We start from the raw sequence: 15,738 nt of genomic DNA, 5'->3' as shown, positions 1-15,738 counted from the left end.
TAGAACCCACCATCTCTTCTCCAGAAAGGTCTTGGGGGCTGTGGAAAGGGGCAAATAAATACATCAGTCTGGAAGAGATTCAGGAAAAGCAAATGCGGAAGTCAAACAACAACAAATAAGGCGGATATAAATCCAGATAAAATATTAAAATCATTAAAGGGCTGCTGCTCCCTGAAGATTGGGAAAAATGAAGAGAGTTAATTAAAAGCAATCTCCATGCACTGCTGAGCCAGCCGGCCCTGATAAATCAACAGCTGGGGCTGCTGTGGAGGGCAGTCAAGGGGCTTGGGGGGTGGGGGGTGCTGTCCGGAGAGGGGGGCTGCTGCAGAAACACCAGTGACGTCAAATTGAGCACAGCGACTTAAGTTTCGTGTCTGTTAAATATTTTATGGCCACTGAATAAAGTTGTCCTTCGATGGGGAGAAAATGATTGGTGAACAAAGAGGAAAGAAGATGTGGATGAAGAGGTATTGTTTGTTTGATTCAAAACATACTTGGAACTGTGATGTCAGCCTCTTCTCTCTTGCTCCAAATGCAGAGGGTTTAGGTTTTTCTCTCTACCTGACCGCAGAGATATCTGTGTCTTCTCGGGTCTCTCTTCAAAACCCTGAGTCCTGTTTGTCTAGGGGGGCTGAGGAAGGTGGTGTGAAGTCAGGGAAAGGAACAGAGGGAGGGCAGAGGGGAAAGGCCTAAAAAATTCTCATTGTTGACTTTCAGCACCAAAAACAAAAAACAACAAACAACAACAAACAAAACAAAGAAAAACAGACAAAGCACAAAACAAAAACGTCAGCAAAAATGATAGGAACTTTTCTTTTTTCTTGCTTGCTTTCTCTCTTTTATCCGCCCCCCCCCCCCACTTTCTTTCTCAAAATCTCTCCTTCCCTCTTTTTTCTACAGTCCGATAAAGTTTTTGTTTTTCATCTTCAACAAAAAAACAGCTCAGAATTTTCAGGCTCAATCTAAGTAAAAAAGCAGCAAATTCCAAAGTGTTAGGAGAACAGCCCTTCTCTATTCTAAGGGAACCCTCCAGCTCTTCCTTGATGGAAATATAATCAAGAGAAATGATTGGGGGAAAGTGTTTTTTCTCCTCCATAGAATTGGGATTGGAAGGGGAGTGTGTGCATGGGGAAACATAAGGAATTATGCATTTGGATATGCATTTTAATTAGGTGGACAGAAGCAGCCGCCTGTTAATTTTTCTTGCTTGTTTCCACTTAGCATTCATCACAGGCAGAACCACCATAGAGCGCTCCCACGATAATAGATGGTTCTGCATTGGCTAAGTCCTCAGGGAAAATAATTAGCAGGAGAGAATATATTCTCTCCACTCCCACTACCCCATCCACCCTGCCCTCCCCCATCCCCAGCACCACACTGCCTCCCCTCTCTGGCCCCCACCCCCAATCCATAGTAGTTTCACTAGGAGAAGCCTAGGGGAGCAGTCAGCCTCCTGGCTTACAGACACTTACTTTGCCCTGCCGCAGAACCAGAGTCTGGAAGGAGAAACAGAGACTGGTGGCCTTCCTTGGAATGGAAGGTCCTAGATACAGGGAGGGAGGCTACTCTGCTGCTGAGTTCTGAGGGGCAGGCTGGCAATCCATGTTGGCGAGGACAGGATGAAGAAAGCCCCAAAGAGGGTGAGACAGTTCTCACTGAGCTCACTGGCAGCAGACAAAGACATGTAAAAAGTTGTTAGTTGAAAAAAATGGGAGCCCAGATGACTTTTTTTTTTCTTAATTTGCTTTTTATAAAGTAAAGGAATGTTAACTGCATGGCACGGCAAGCTTGAATCTGAAGGCTGGCAATCAAGATGGAACTCTCTAGAGTTTTGACCCCCACCACGATGTACTCCATGGTCTACTTTTACATAAAGACCCAATTCAGGCAGCTGATCTCCTCTGTCAGTAGCACACCCTCCTCACTGACCAGCAGATTGAAGCTTTGGCCCCACCTCCACCACTTCCTAGAGTTGTCTTGATAGAAGGAGCCAGGGGCTGCAAGATGACTGAGGCCCAAGTTTCAGGAAACCTGTCCCCTCTGCCCCCCAAGCTTCTGTGTCCTCTGATTTAGTGGATGGACTAAGTTCAGGCCTGACAATGGGAAGTGAAATGAGGGCTTCCCCTGAGCTCATAATTCTCACCTATTTCAAACCCAGACCAATGGGAAAAATTCCAATGAAATCCTAGGGCTATTTACACACAGCTGGATGAGTGAGGCTTTGCATTTCCTCAGAAACAATGATCTGGCTTGATGTGTAATGCCATGCTCATTTCATTTATTTGAGTTGTAATATATTAAAATAATGTTTAATATATGAGGTATGGTTGACTCTGAGAAGGCCTCAGTCAGCTACCTGAAACTGTGCCGTTCTCCTAGTAACACCTCCTATTTACACTTTACACCTTTGGAAATGTTTTCACATCCATTATTTCATTCAGACACCTTGAACGCCAAGCAGGATTGGGTGCAGGGATGGAAAGAGAAAAGAGATCTCACAAGCTCGTCTTGGCTCGGGAAGATGCTAAGTCTGATTTACTAACTCATGCCTTTTAAGCTGTCCCATCCTCCCACGTGCTCCCTCGGCTCTTCTTTTGCCAAATGAAACTTCCACCTGGCCCAGGAAACAAACCAAGTCTTCACTCCAAGACTCACCGGGTAACTACTACTGCTACAGCTGCTGGAGCTTCCCCAAGCCCAAACCTTGACACCCCATGTGCCCTCCAGGTGAGATAGAGACAAGGGGAAGGCAATCCATGGGGCTAGGGATGAAAGAGAGTCTTTGGGTTCTCAAAGGATTTACCCCTCAAAAAATAATGGTATTCCAACAGGGGGCAGAGGGTGGGAGACAAGGGTATTGAATTTCACAGTTCTATTAGTATTTTTCCCTAAGTTACTAAGGTGAGGGTTGCCTGTACTATCTAGAAATGTAGTTCCTGAACTATAAAGAGTCTAAAAATGAAGGGGTCTAGACAAATACCCAAGAGAATTGAAAACAGGGACTCAGAGAGTTACCTATACACCCATTTTCATAGCAGCATTACTCATAATAGCTAAAGATGGAAATAAGTCAAGTGTCCCTCATTGGGTGAGTAGATAAAGAAAATGTGGTATGTACATACAATGGAACATAATTCAGCCATTAAAAGGAAAGAAATTCTTGGGGCGCCTGGGTGGTGCAGTCAGTTAAGCGTCTGACCCTTGGTTTCAGCTCAGGTCCTAATTTCAGGGTAGTAAGATCAAGCCCCACTTCAGGCTCCCTGCTAAGTGCAGAGTCTGCTAAAGTTTCTCTCCCCCTCTCTGTCTGCCTCTCCCCACCCCCTCTTGCACGTGCTCTCTCTAAAATAAATACATAAATCTTTTAAAAAAAAAAAAAAAGAAGAAGGAAGGAAGGAAATTCTGACACATGCTACAACATAGATGAACCATGAGGACATGATGTTAAGTGAAATAAACATCACAAAAGGACAAATAATTGTGTGATTCCACTTACATGAGGAGCTTAGAATAGGCAAATGAATAGAGACAGGAAACTGATTATTACAAGGGACTGGGGGGTGGGGGAGATGCGAAGTCGTGTTTAATAGGTAGAGAGTTTCTGCTTGGGATGGTAGAAAAATGCTAGAGCTGGATTGTATCAATGGTTGCACAACATAATGAAGGCACTTAATGTCACTGAAGTGTACACTTTAGAATGGTTACAATGGCCCATTTACATGTTACAAGTGTTAAATATACATGTTATATATATATATTACCACAATTAGAAAAAATTAAGGGGCTGCCTCTGTCTGCTGGAGGTCAGGATAACCATTTTGTTTTTTCTTTTTAAAAAAAAAAAAGATTTTATTTATTTATTCATGAGAGACACACACAAAGAGGCAGAGACGTGGGAGGAGGAGGAAGAAGCAGGCTCCCTGTGAGGATCCCGACCTGGGACTCGATCCTGGGAACTCCAGGATCACGCCCTGGACCAAAGGCAGGCGCTAAACCGCTGAGCCACCAGGACTGCCCCACCATTTTGGGTTTTCTTGTATTTTGCCTGAGAATCACTATTCAGGCTTCTATGAATTCTCTGATGAGTTTTGCAACCCCCTCTTCCTCCTTTAGGCTTGTAGGAAATTGCCAAGGGAGCGTTCAACCAAAAGAAAGCCTGATAATAACCCCACAGAGGAATCTGGGATATTCTGGAGGCATGTCACTGGAGGAGAGGCAATGAATTCCAGTTTAGACACTGCTAATACCCACCAGGGTACAGCCAGCCTCTGTATGTCTGCTAGTCACCTCCATTCTCTTGGCAGTAACACAGGGTATAGGAGAGGAAGGTCCGTGAGACATCAGTACAGATCCACCTACTTTGGCTCACTAAATAGACAGGTATCTACTGCTGCCCAAATGGAAGTGAAATAAGCAGTTTGTTTCCACATTAATTGGGATGGGTCTATAGCGGAGGAGAGGGCAGGTCCAGGAAGATTGTCGATAAATGAAATCCAGAGGATAAAAATCTTTTGCTTGCCCACCCTCCCCCTCCACACATTTAAAGAAAAGAAGTGAAGGAGCATGGAGACAGGTATTCTCAGTAATCCCAGTCTTTTCTACAACCAAAAGCTTGATCTGAGTGCTAATAAATAGCAAAATAGGCCAAATAGTCTTCCCACTTCTCTCTCCCCTCTCCATCCCCTGGTTGGGGATGCTAATGAGAAGAATATTCAAAAAGGAGAATCAGAAGAAAAGCCCATGTTCTAAATCGCCTACCACCTGGTCCTCAGCCTCTGGCCGAGAGAAGGGAGAGGAGTGCCATCCCAGTTAGAACCCCAACTGGTAGCACAATGTGACAGAACTGGACCCAAGGAGGTGAAAAAATGAAGATTCCTCAGTCTTAACAAATCCCCCTTAGAAACACACTTTACAGAACAAGGAAGAATTTGAACTTTGGCCCCAAACTGCCCCCTGCCACCCAATTGACCATAGCAAGAGCCACCAAGTTATTGACATGAAAGGAATTCCCACAATCAAGGTGCATCACCCTCATCTTAAAGACAAGGGCTTTGCAGCTCAGAGAAGCTCTGTGTCCCAGAGGGAATTGTGAGTTGGTGGTACAAATGGAAGCAGCAGTGCTCAAGGCTCTGGATTTTTCTCTCGGAGTTTTTTCTCCTCCCAGACTCTGAAGTCCTCATAGCTACAAAGAGTAGCAAGTGGTGAGAAATGAACATAGAAGAGAGACACAGTTTGAGATAGAGCCATACTGATGGCAAGGGGAAGTTTGAAGGCTGCAAAACCTCTTCCGGCGGAGCTTCCAGTTGCAATTAATACAAACAGCAGGTTTTCAAAGTGAATAACGACCCAAAAAAAAAAAAAAAAACGCACTCATTTCACAGCAACCTGAGATGACCACAGTCTCTGGATTTGGTGGGGGAGGAGAGGGTGCAAAGGGGGATTAAACATGTGTCATCATTGTTTCCTAGACTCATATCCAGGGCTGGAGTGGAAGAGGGCTCAGTGTGGGCTATTTGAACCCCGTTATTAGGCATTCTGAGTGCTACCCCCTCACCCCTCCCTGCTTCCCAACACAGCCCCTAACTCTGAGCCTTTTCAGGGCTTCTCTCTTCCCTTTCCACCCCCTACACCAATACTATTCACAAACACAACCTCGAAATTCCCAACACAGTCTGCTCCTCTTTTCCCACCCACCCCCACCCAACACCTTCCAACCACTGCTTTTAAAACTCTGATGCAAATCACAGGCTTCAAAAACCTTCCTTGGGTGACAGTTTTACGATTCTAGCTCCATTCATCCATATGGTCTGACAGACTGTGAAACACTAGTAACCGGACCAATAAGAAAAACAAATTAGAAAAACACCACAACACCTCATCTCGCCCCAGTCACTCACGCAACTAAAGAAAACTTTGGAACTTGCAATAGATCATAATATCAGGCTCTCCCACTGTTAAACAATCATCTTTTCAGAGTTCCAGACCACACAGCCGTCTTATCCATTCACCTGCTCCCTTACTGCCACCCCACCTCACCCCACCCCACCCCAGGCCATGTTTTATCTTTCTTGTTAAATACCTACATATTTAAAGACTACCTAGAGCTAGGATCATGCTTACATGGGCCCCAGCTGGAAAGAAAGGGTGGCTGCCCAAAAACTATTTCAGCGGTTGTGGCATTTCTTTGGCCAGGGGCTTGCCACATTTGGCTACATCTCTGTCTTCTACTGACTTTCAAAACACTCAAAAACCACAAAAGTTACTTTGCAGAGGTTGGGATGATAAACAGACCTGGATTCTGGTGCATTTTTATGACCCAGCCCCCATCGCCACTACAATCAGCAAGGCTGAACTTGGAAAACAAGTCAGCCTCAGTTTCCTTTCTGTTTCTGGTGCAAAACAAAGCCTGACCATAGCATTCTTTTCTTTTTCTTTTTTTTTTTTTTTTTGCATTGATCTGAGCAGATGGCTCTGAAACAGCTTTAGACATTATGGTCTTTCTCAGTTGGATCCAAATCCCAGCTCTACCTGCATGATTGCATCAAGACAGAAGAAGATGAGAAGTCTCCAGTGAAGTGGCCTCTGAATGCCAGCCCACTTAAGGGCTCTCAGGAGCTCCCATTCTCCTGGCCATCTCTGGGTATCTCCCCAGGTGGTCTGCAAGGCAGGCTATTTTCAAAGGTTTGCCCTGTGACAACACCTCTGCTTGGGTTCTGGCCGAAATTAATATCTTTTATGGGTGCCTCATCAAAACCAGACATTCTTCCTGTTGAAAAATAATGTGTGCTAATGAAGTTTGGGGAATTCAAGGCTTTTTTTTTTTTTTTGAGTGGCAACCAGAAGCAGATGGAGAAGGTGGCTCTTAGGCATCTGTTGGCTTAAAATATCTGAGGGTCCTTTTTCATAAGGGGCTAAAATAATGTCCATAAAAGGCTACAAGTTCACAAAGTCCCAACCTTCATATTCCCCACTTAGTACCTACCCACGTTCCCCCTCTCCAACAGAAAAAGCTAAAAGGAGATTAGAACCAGGAATGCGGCTCTCTCCCACCCCCCTCTTCTCTGATATCTAAACTGAGTGCCACAGCAAGAGTGAGGTCTGGCTTGTAAGTGGCCACAATTGCATAACTTTCACAGGCACTGAAACCACTTTAGATTACAATACAGTGTATCCAGATCATAGGATGTATAAAGAGATGAAGATATGAAATCCATCTACACACATGACCTGCTGTTTGACCTTGGCTAAGTTAAGTGTGTATTTACTTCTCCCAGAATTGTGTCCTTAATAACAAAACAGAGGTATAGACACATACCTCCAAGCAAGAGAAACTCCTTACAAAAGAAAGTTTCAATACAATTACGTATGTTCACAGTTATAAGCATGACGAAATAGTTTGCCAGTCTCATTCTTTTTAAACAAATAGTTACTTGAGGAAAGCCCTGTTGGTTTATATAGAATAATTAGATAATAATAACAGTTATTCTTTTCTAAGCAGGCAGTTATAATAATAGATACATATGTGCATAATCAAGTCTGGCAGAAGGTGGCAGACATTCCCAGTTAAGTGCATACAAACCAGGGTTTTGATAACTTAATAAAAGAGTAAGTTGTTTAAAGTGTTGATAGAGATTTGGGGGAGGGTGGTTTACCTGAACTAGAATGCCAAGTAAGATTAGCATTTGTATTTAAAGCATTAGGTGTCCTGGGTATGCAGAAATCAACCAGAATATGTCACGGAACTGACTTCTACACAGATCTTTACCAAATCCATATTCATGTCACCTGCATGGGTTTACCTCACTAAATGGCCCTTATCTTGCTTGTACATGTAAGAAATGAGGGTTACTCACACATCTAGGCTCAGACAATGTAGCTGCTAAATTAAATAATGTGTAATACCCATTTACACATCATACAAGTCTATCAATGCTTTTAAATTCTATTTGTCCAGATGTGACTGCTTGGTTGTGGGGCCACCCGCCGGGTCCTCTTTGTGATCTGATCAGTCCAGGCGGCTCCTGTTTCTGCCTCTAACACCCTGTTGGGCAGTAATAAGATGTTAAAGGCGCCAACAGAGAGAAGCCAGGCTGTCAGCTTCAGAGGGGAAAGGGGTGAAGGGTACAAGGAGGAGGAATAAGAAAGGGAGTTGAGGGGAGATCAAAGACAAGCAGGAAGAAAGCCAAACCGTGAAGAGAGGAGATGTGGTTCCAGGAGCTTGGGACCCTAAGGAAGACCCCAAAGCAATGAGATTCAAATTGTACCATCCAGTCACCCGAGCTATTGAATTATTAAATGTCCCACGTGGAAAAGCCAGTATAATGAAAAATGGTCCATCCTCAGGGTAGGCAGAGTCCTACAGAGGTGTTGCATGAAACCTGAGCTTGTTTCTCCCCCGCATATTAACCCACCACCACTTTATTCCCCAACGCTAGAGGAAACCTTTGTGTGACTGGGTTTCTGTAGGGGGCGACCGTGTGGTTGGCTTTTTTTTTTTTTTTTTTTTTTTTAGGAAAGGCAGAGAGAGACTCGGAGGCACACAGAGAAAATGCTAATGTCGTTCAGCTCCGTTTCATTGTCAGGAGGGACACAAGAGGATAAAAACCTAGCTCTCCAAACCATTCTCGCGGCTCCCCTCCTCCCTACACCACCATCCATCCCTTTAGCTGGATGTGTCTCTGCGCTTTGTTCTAATTTATCCCATGCATAATTTATTTACGTGTGTATTGTTTCCTGATCAGCAACTTTTAAAAACAAATGAAATGTATAAGATGTCTTGCTAAATAAGTTGTTTTCAAAGAATAAAGCCAGATGGTGTGGGTCTCCCAATAACAACGTGTGTGCTCCTGCATTAGGAGTTTAAAAGCCGTCCGGAGCGCAGGAGGTTCGGCTCGTCGGGGAGAGGGGGTGGGTATTGTTTACACCCCCTTTCCTCCAGGGAAAGGGTTTGGGATGCAAAAAGGAGGAGCTAATTAAAAAATGACCACTCAACTCCCGTCTAGAAAAGGCAGGCAGGGATGTTGTGTGTATGCCAGCGCGTGCGCGCGCGCGCGTGTATGTGTGTGTGTGTGTGTGTGTGTGTGTGTCGACACAGAATTACAAAACATCTCATTGCAACTGTCTCTAATTATTACAAAGTATAAGTTTAATAATTCAGGACTAATTCCACTAAACCAGCCCCCTTCTCTGTTCCCTCCTCCACCTCTAACCCCACCCCACTCAGACACCCTCGCCAAACACGCACCCTTCCGCAGTTCAAAAACAAACAAACAAACAAAAAAACCGGAGCGAGCAGGGAAACAAACCCTGGAGCGTTTAGAGATATTGCGCCTGCCCGCGCGTGAGCGGGCTCCAGGGTAACGCTGGTGCCGCTTTCCCAGTAGGAAACAAATCTGGCGCACATGTGAAATAGATTTCTCTAACTTGAGTTTACCAGGTGGCATCAGCCTGCCTATGTGATTTCGGCTGGAAATGGGGAAACTGCAAATCAGCTGGAGGTTCGGCTGAAACTCACAGCATCAGCGGTGTGGCTGCGCGAGCGACCGGGGAGCGAGGATGCGGCGAAGTTACGCCCATTTATTCTGCTGTAAAACATTTTCTTTCTTGGCTGAAACGTTGTGGCGTTCCAGTGCGGTGTATCCGAGCTTGCGAGCGAGAACTAAAGCCGGGGGCTGTTCTGTGATCGGCGTCAGCTTCCAGCTTCCTCTTAATCGCAGCTTTAATACATGTATATTTAAAAAAAAAAAAAAAACTCCGAACCGGGGACCTTGCTACCTTTTCCCCTACTAATGATGGGAGATAAGCTGCTGCAAACACGTCCGATTACCCTCGCGCGTTCCTTTGCGCTAGGAAACACACACACACCCCCCGCAGCCTCCCTCCCTCCCCCGGTGCGAACGTGGTTTTCAACTCCAGGAGGAGCCTGGGGTGCCAGCGCGGTGCGCTGAGTTGAAAGAACCCGCACGGGCATCGGCCACACAGCCAGGAGAATTTTGCACGAAACGCCCCCCACCTGCATCTCCCCCTCCCCTCGCCCGCGGCTCCCACCCCGGCTGGGAAGTCCTGGTCCCAGAGGCGCGGACCCCGACCCACGCCGCGCGGCGACCGGGAGCCCCGACCCACGTCGCGCGGCGATGGGGGAGCGAGCTCTCCTCCGCCAATATCATTGCCAATAGCACCCCTTGTAGGGCGACGCTAGTTCTCCGAAGCCTCCAGCGGCTCCGCGATCGCGATCGGACTTGGCGGCTTAACATTTCCATAGACTGGAAGGAAGGAAGGAAGGAAGGAAGGAAGGAAGGAAGCCAGGACGAAAAGGAGGAGGAAGGCAGGCAGGCAGGAATTGGCAGTCGGACCCGGGGACTGGTCCCCGCATGTCCTCGCCCAGCCCGCCCCCCTGCGTCCGGGATCTGGGCGTCCGCTCAAAGTCTCCCGGCGGCGGCCAGAGGCACCTGCCCCTCGCTCTGGCCGCGAGCAGAAGCTGCCTCTCCGCCCGCCGCGGTTATTCACCCAGAGGAGGCAGGAGCACCATTCATAAGACCTGCAGCTTCCCTGCCTCCCAGTCAACCCCAAGTTAACCCGAGTCGTTAATACACTACACCCAGTTCGCCCACAAACACACACAGACACACCGGCGACCGCCCGGAGCGCGGTCACGCTCGGGGGGCTGCCCCGGCAGGAAAGCCCCCGGGCAATCACCTGGGCCCCAGGGCTCCCGGGACCCACTGCTCCCCCTGCGGTCCTCCCAACTCCGGAAGGTTTGCACAAACTCCCCGCGAGCGATCGGAAGGCGTAGAGCGCCCTGCAAACTCCGGAGCTGCCACGGACCGCTCGCCGCGGCGGACCCAGCAGCCGGGCAGGGGCTGCGGACTCTGGAGGCGCGGGGCGCAGCCAAGTGCACCCAGGCGGCCCCTGCCCGGCGCTCGCCCCCAGCTCGGCCGCCCCCCGCGCCGCGCTCGCCATCCCGCGACGCCGGGCACTCGGGGGACCGTGCAGTCCCCGAGCTGCCCACGACCGCCCGCCCCCCCCCCGCCCCGTAGAGCGCTCCAGCGCCTGGCTCCCCTGCCGAAAACCCCTCTCCGTGCGTCTTCCAATTAAGCAGAACACAAACGTAACAATTTTCTTCTTGTTAATTGCATCTCTTGACATTTCTGCGCGTTGGGGGTAAAAAAAAAAGAAGATGAAGAAGTAAGAGCTGAAAGAAAAGAGAAGCCCCGCCGCGGCTGCAGGCGCCTGCAAGCGCAGTGCATTGGCAGCGCTTGGCACGCGGAAGGCGCCTTTTTTTTTCATATTGAAACCAGGCGGAATATGTACATTTTTTAGTCTTACTTACGCTTTCAGGGGGTTGTGAATGACAGTCGCCATTTTGCTACAATGTAACAGAATATTGTCTGTCTCAGAGTTCTAAAGGTTCGCTCAGGGGAAGCGGCGAGCCAATCAGAGCACGGGATACCGGCCCGCTGGCCAATGGGCGCTGCTGGTCGCCAGATGGGCGGGGCCTGCACGGTGGTAGTTATTAGGGGAGCTGTCAAAGCCCAGAGGTCACTCCCTTTTGTAGAGCCCGAGAGCAAGCAGGTCTTAAAGGGGCAGTACCGCGAGAGCAGCTCCTTTTCGGATTTGGGAAAGTGGAGACGCACGGGGAAAGTATTCTAGTTTGGTTTGAGTCCCTACTTTCTAAATAATTGCAGAGAGTTTGCGCTCCTGGACAGAAATATTTAAGTATTGCCAACAAACCACTGAACCCCATTCATTAGCTTTTGGCTTTGCTGTTACGTTTTTAATCCCCCAAAGGGCAAATCCCCTCGTTCCCGTGCAAAAGTTGGAAGGCTGCCGTTTCGTCTAACAAATTACTACACGTGCCCAGCCGTTTGCTAATGCTCTAGGTCCAAAGCTTTTTAACATTCTCATTCCTGTAGTGTTTTCTTTATCTCGGCCACCTTCTCTCTCTCTCTCTCTCTCTCTCTCTCTCTCTCTCTCTCTCTCTCGGTTTCTTGGAACTGCTGCCGCCGTTCCCGGCGACTCCAGGACAGCAACTCCCCTCCCCCTGGAATGCCTCAATGTCAGGCTCGCTCCCTCCGGCAGCCAGGGCTTTCGTTACGTAATGCGCGGTGGTCGCTGTGCGCGGGTCCCCACTCCGACCTCTTCCAATCTACACACACACCAGAAACTTCTGAAATGGTCAGATTCCGGCCGGCCGGGGAGCCAAGTGGGACCTGGCGCTCTGACCTTTAGGCTTGGGGACAGAGGAGGTCTAAGGAAACTTTTTGGAAACGCTTTCTGCTACTAGGAAAGAGAGTAACTAGACAGAAGGTGTTGCCAGAGTCTCTTTCGGGGAGTAGCACACGCGATTCTGGCGTCACCTTTCACTACTTAGGTACATGGTGGAAAATTTTGCTACTGAATAATCCGGTAGGACCCGAGGCGTTCAGAGTCTGTGTCTGCTCCAAGTCAGCGTGAACTCCTCACTGGTGAACCCCCGACGAAATTGGGAGACCTCGGTGAAGCCAGGCTTCCACCGGGCAGCGGGGAAGCTCCCGGTGGATGAAATCGCACTAAATCGTGAATAGGGGCCTCGTTAGCATACAGAAATCTGGCTAACATCCCAAAGTTGTTTAATCAGGTCAAATAGCTAAAATAGCGGAGGAGGGGTTGAAAGGGGGAGAGAAGATGCCAAATTGCCACCAGTTCTTCAGAGCTCTGCACTCTCACTTCCTTTCTCAGGGCTCCTCTCAAGGCAATGAATTAAAATTAACAATAATAATAATAATAACAATAATGTTCCAGAACTTTCAGAGCGCAATTCCGTACACTATTAGAGTTACAGAAAAACAGAATAAGACTGAATGGGTCTGTTTGTTTATAAGACTTGAAATCTTTAGCTCCTTCTTTCTGCCTAGTTCATAGGCAAGTCCTATAGATTTCTTTGTAACTCCTTTGTCATTTGAAACACCTTATCCATTTTTCTAAAATTAAAGTTTGAAAAATTCTTTTCTTACTAATTTGTCAAGGGAGTGGTTCAGAAGCTAGTTCTTGGCCTAGGATGGGGTTTGGGAACATTAAAAAGCAAGCAAAGTTCAGACCTAAGAACTCTGAGGAGTTTGAAGTATCAGCCAGAACTCCCACCAACCTCTTTGAGATATCAAAACCACAGCAGATTGGAAGACAACTGCAGACTTTTCATACATGCAGCTTGATAAAGGAAGCGGGAAATGTGGAGCCCGCCCTGAATGAGGCTTTCAATTTAATAGGAGAGGGAAAACAAATTTATATTACAAACTGGAAAAAATATATAGACTCTCAGAATGTATAATCATGTATGTGTTAAGGCCCAGATGCAGAAACCAGCATAATTCCTAACTACCTGGCACACTTAAAAATGGCAAATCAGATCTGCCTTCACTATGAGAAATTTTAATCCAGAACTTAAACACTTCGGTTGCATTTTATAATGGTTGAACTGGGGGCAAAAAATTAAAGACAGAATTTTTCTTTTAAGTACGATACACTTGCTTTTTATAATCTAATGGAATACCATTTTAAGTCTATCAAAGGTGTGACTTTTGAATAAACAGAATGGTTGTGAACCCACCTTTTATAATTCCAAGACATATAAGAGCTATTATTTTAGCTTTGGTTTTTATATCATAGATCAAGGGGTTTTTTTCAACAGTAAGGCAAATTCTGTTAGTTTGCAAACGCCCTAATCCCTCTGCAGTGAAGCCAGATTTTCCAAATAGGTCTTTAAATGTTATTGATCCAACCCCACAAAAAGGCACATATTTTTTTTGCCAGAATGCTCAAAAGCAAGGGTGCTTAGAGTGGACATGTTTAAGGAAGACTGGAATCTTGAACAGTTTGTAGAATATTAAATGTTACATTAATTTTGCAAAGAAGTAGTGTGTGTGGTTAGAAGTGTGGACCTTGAAATCCACTTTCCTGAGTTTACCACTTATCAACCAGAGTATCTTGGGCAAATTTACTTAACAACTTGCATGTTTTAGTTTCCTCATCGGAAACATGGCAATAATGATGGAAACTTGGAGAGGTTCCATACTTCATATGGCTCTTTTTCAGGACACACATCAAGTGTCTGGCACATAGCAAGCTCTCAATACATGTTGATTATCATTTTTTATTGAGATATTTAATTATTTCCTGATGGCATAAGGAATGTAGGAAATCTGAACAAAAAGACACAACGGAAAGTAAAGTAGTCTACCAAGTTTAGTTTTTTAAACTCAATTTAAGAAAAATGAACAAAGAACAACTTTAATGAGAACAAAATAATAAACAGGACTACTTCAGTTAGGAGTCATATAACTACTTCAACCCAAAAAAATCTCTTCTTGCTGATTGTGATATCAAGACACTTTCAGAATCCCATCTCTAAAGCTCTATAGAGATTCTATAGCTATATATAGGTAAAGATTTAAATATACTCTATCCCTCCTCATCTCTTTCAATGTGTGTGTGTGTGCGTGTGTGTGTGTGTGTGTGTGTGTGTGTGTGTGTGTAGTTGCCCATCTCTTTCATCTTGATTTAGCTGGTTAGGTAGCTTAATTTGGAGGTCAGAGTGGGCCCAGAATAACCACTCTCTATCCCACCTGGAGAGTCTAGAACTGTGCTATCTAACATGGGAGCCAGGAGTCACATGTAGCTACTAAGCACTTGAAATGTGGCTAGTCCAAATGGAGATGGGCTGTAACTGTTAAGTACACACCAGATTTCATAGACTTAGTACCAAAAAAAAAGAGTGTAAAATAACTCGTTAGTGATTTTCATATTGATTAAACATTAAAATGACAATTATTTTGGACTTACTAGGTTGAATAAAAAGTTATTGAAACTCATTTCACCTGTTTCTTTATACTTTTTAAATGTGCCTACTAGGAAATTTTAAATTATTCATTGTGGCTGGCATTGTGTTTGTATTATATACGATTGCTTCAGACCATGTGTGTGAGGGGAGGATGAGGCCTTTCTCAATCATGTTAATTCATCTTGTGGATGCTTCTCAAATTCAGCCTTAATATCAGTTAGCAAAACTCCCTGACCCCGCTGAGGTATGTGTCCAAGGCCGCCATCCAAAGGAACATTTGGGGTATGACTACAGACTCAAGTACCCAAACCATTAGGGGCACCCAAATCTGCTTTCTCTTAAAAAGTTTGAGGGCTGTTTCCACGGACAAGGAGTCAAAGCTATGAGGAGATGCCCATGCAGAAGCAGGGAAGAATGGCATTTCTGTAGCAAGTTTTGGCCTTTACAGCTGACTTTTTTCAAAGCACATCAAAATAAGAGAGAGGGGGGAAGGAGATGCAGAAATCACCAACAGCCAAAGAGTTCCTTTGAAAGAGGAAGTGTGCCACAAAAGCCATCCAAAATAAATGCACTACCTAGCAGTCTCTGGGAGCTGAAGGAGTTTTAAGTCCTCTGGGTGTTAAAAAATAAGAACAAGCTCACCCTTGATCCCTCTATTCATCCACAGAACAATCAGTCATGACCTTGGAAGCTAATCAGCCATGCTGGTTCCCTGAGATCCAGAACCAGCCCTGGTATGTTCTAGACACTAAGCTGAAAAGGGAGCATCAAAACTATAATCTTGTTTTCTCTCCTCTTGGGGATGTGGGTAGAGAGGCTCTTACTCCTCTCGCAATATCTCAAAGCACAGAAGAAAAAAAAGTCAAGTTCTGGGTATGTGAGATGCTCCTAAGGTCAGACCTCTGAAACCTCTTATTTCATGGTAA

General features: G+C 46.0%; 1 protein-coding gene across 5 annotated transcripts in view; it reads right to left on the bottom strand.

The window, feature by feature from the left end:
- The window catches only part of DPF3 (double PHD fingers 3), a 257,146-nt gene extending 245,778 nt beyond the window's left edge, over window positions 1-11,368 (bottom strand). For all 5 annotated transcript variants that reach the window (XR_005988341.1, XR_005988340.1, XR_005988342.1 and 2 more), the window contains exon 1: window positions 11,327-11,368. Coding sequence is in view for 2 of the 5 variants with exons in the window: in XM_041758213.1 (XP_041614147.1) it covers window positions 11,327-11,358 (32 nt within the window). In the remaining 3 variants the exon portion in view is untranslated. The remainder of the gene's footprint in view (window positions 1-11,326) is intronic.
- Window positions 11,369-15,738: the final 4,370 nt, after the last annotated feature.

This window comes from Vulpes lagopus, chromosome 6, assembly GCF_018345385.1.
Source record: "Vulpes lagopus strain Blue_001 chromosome 6, ASM1834538v1, whole genome shotgun sequence".
NCBI classification, from domain to species: Eukaryota; Metazoa; Chordata; class Mammalia; order Carnivora; family Canidae; genus Vulpes; species Vulpes lagopus.
The sequence above is the reverse complement of the archived record's forward strand: the minus strand, read 5'-3'. Positions and strand labels throughout refer to the sequence as shown.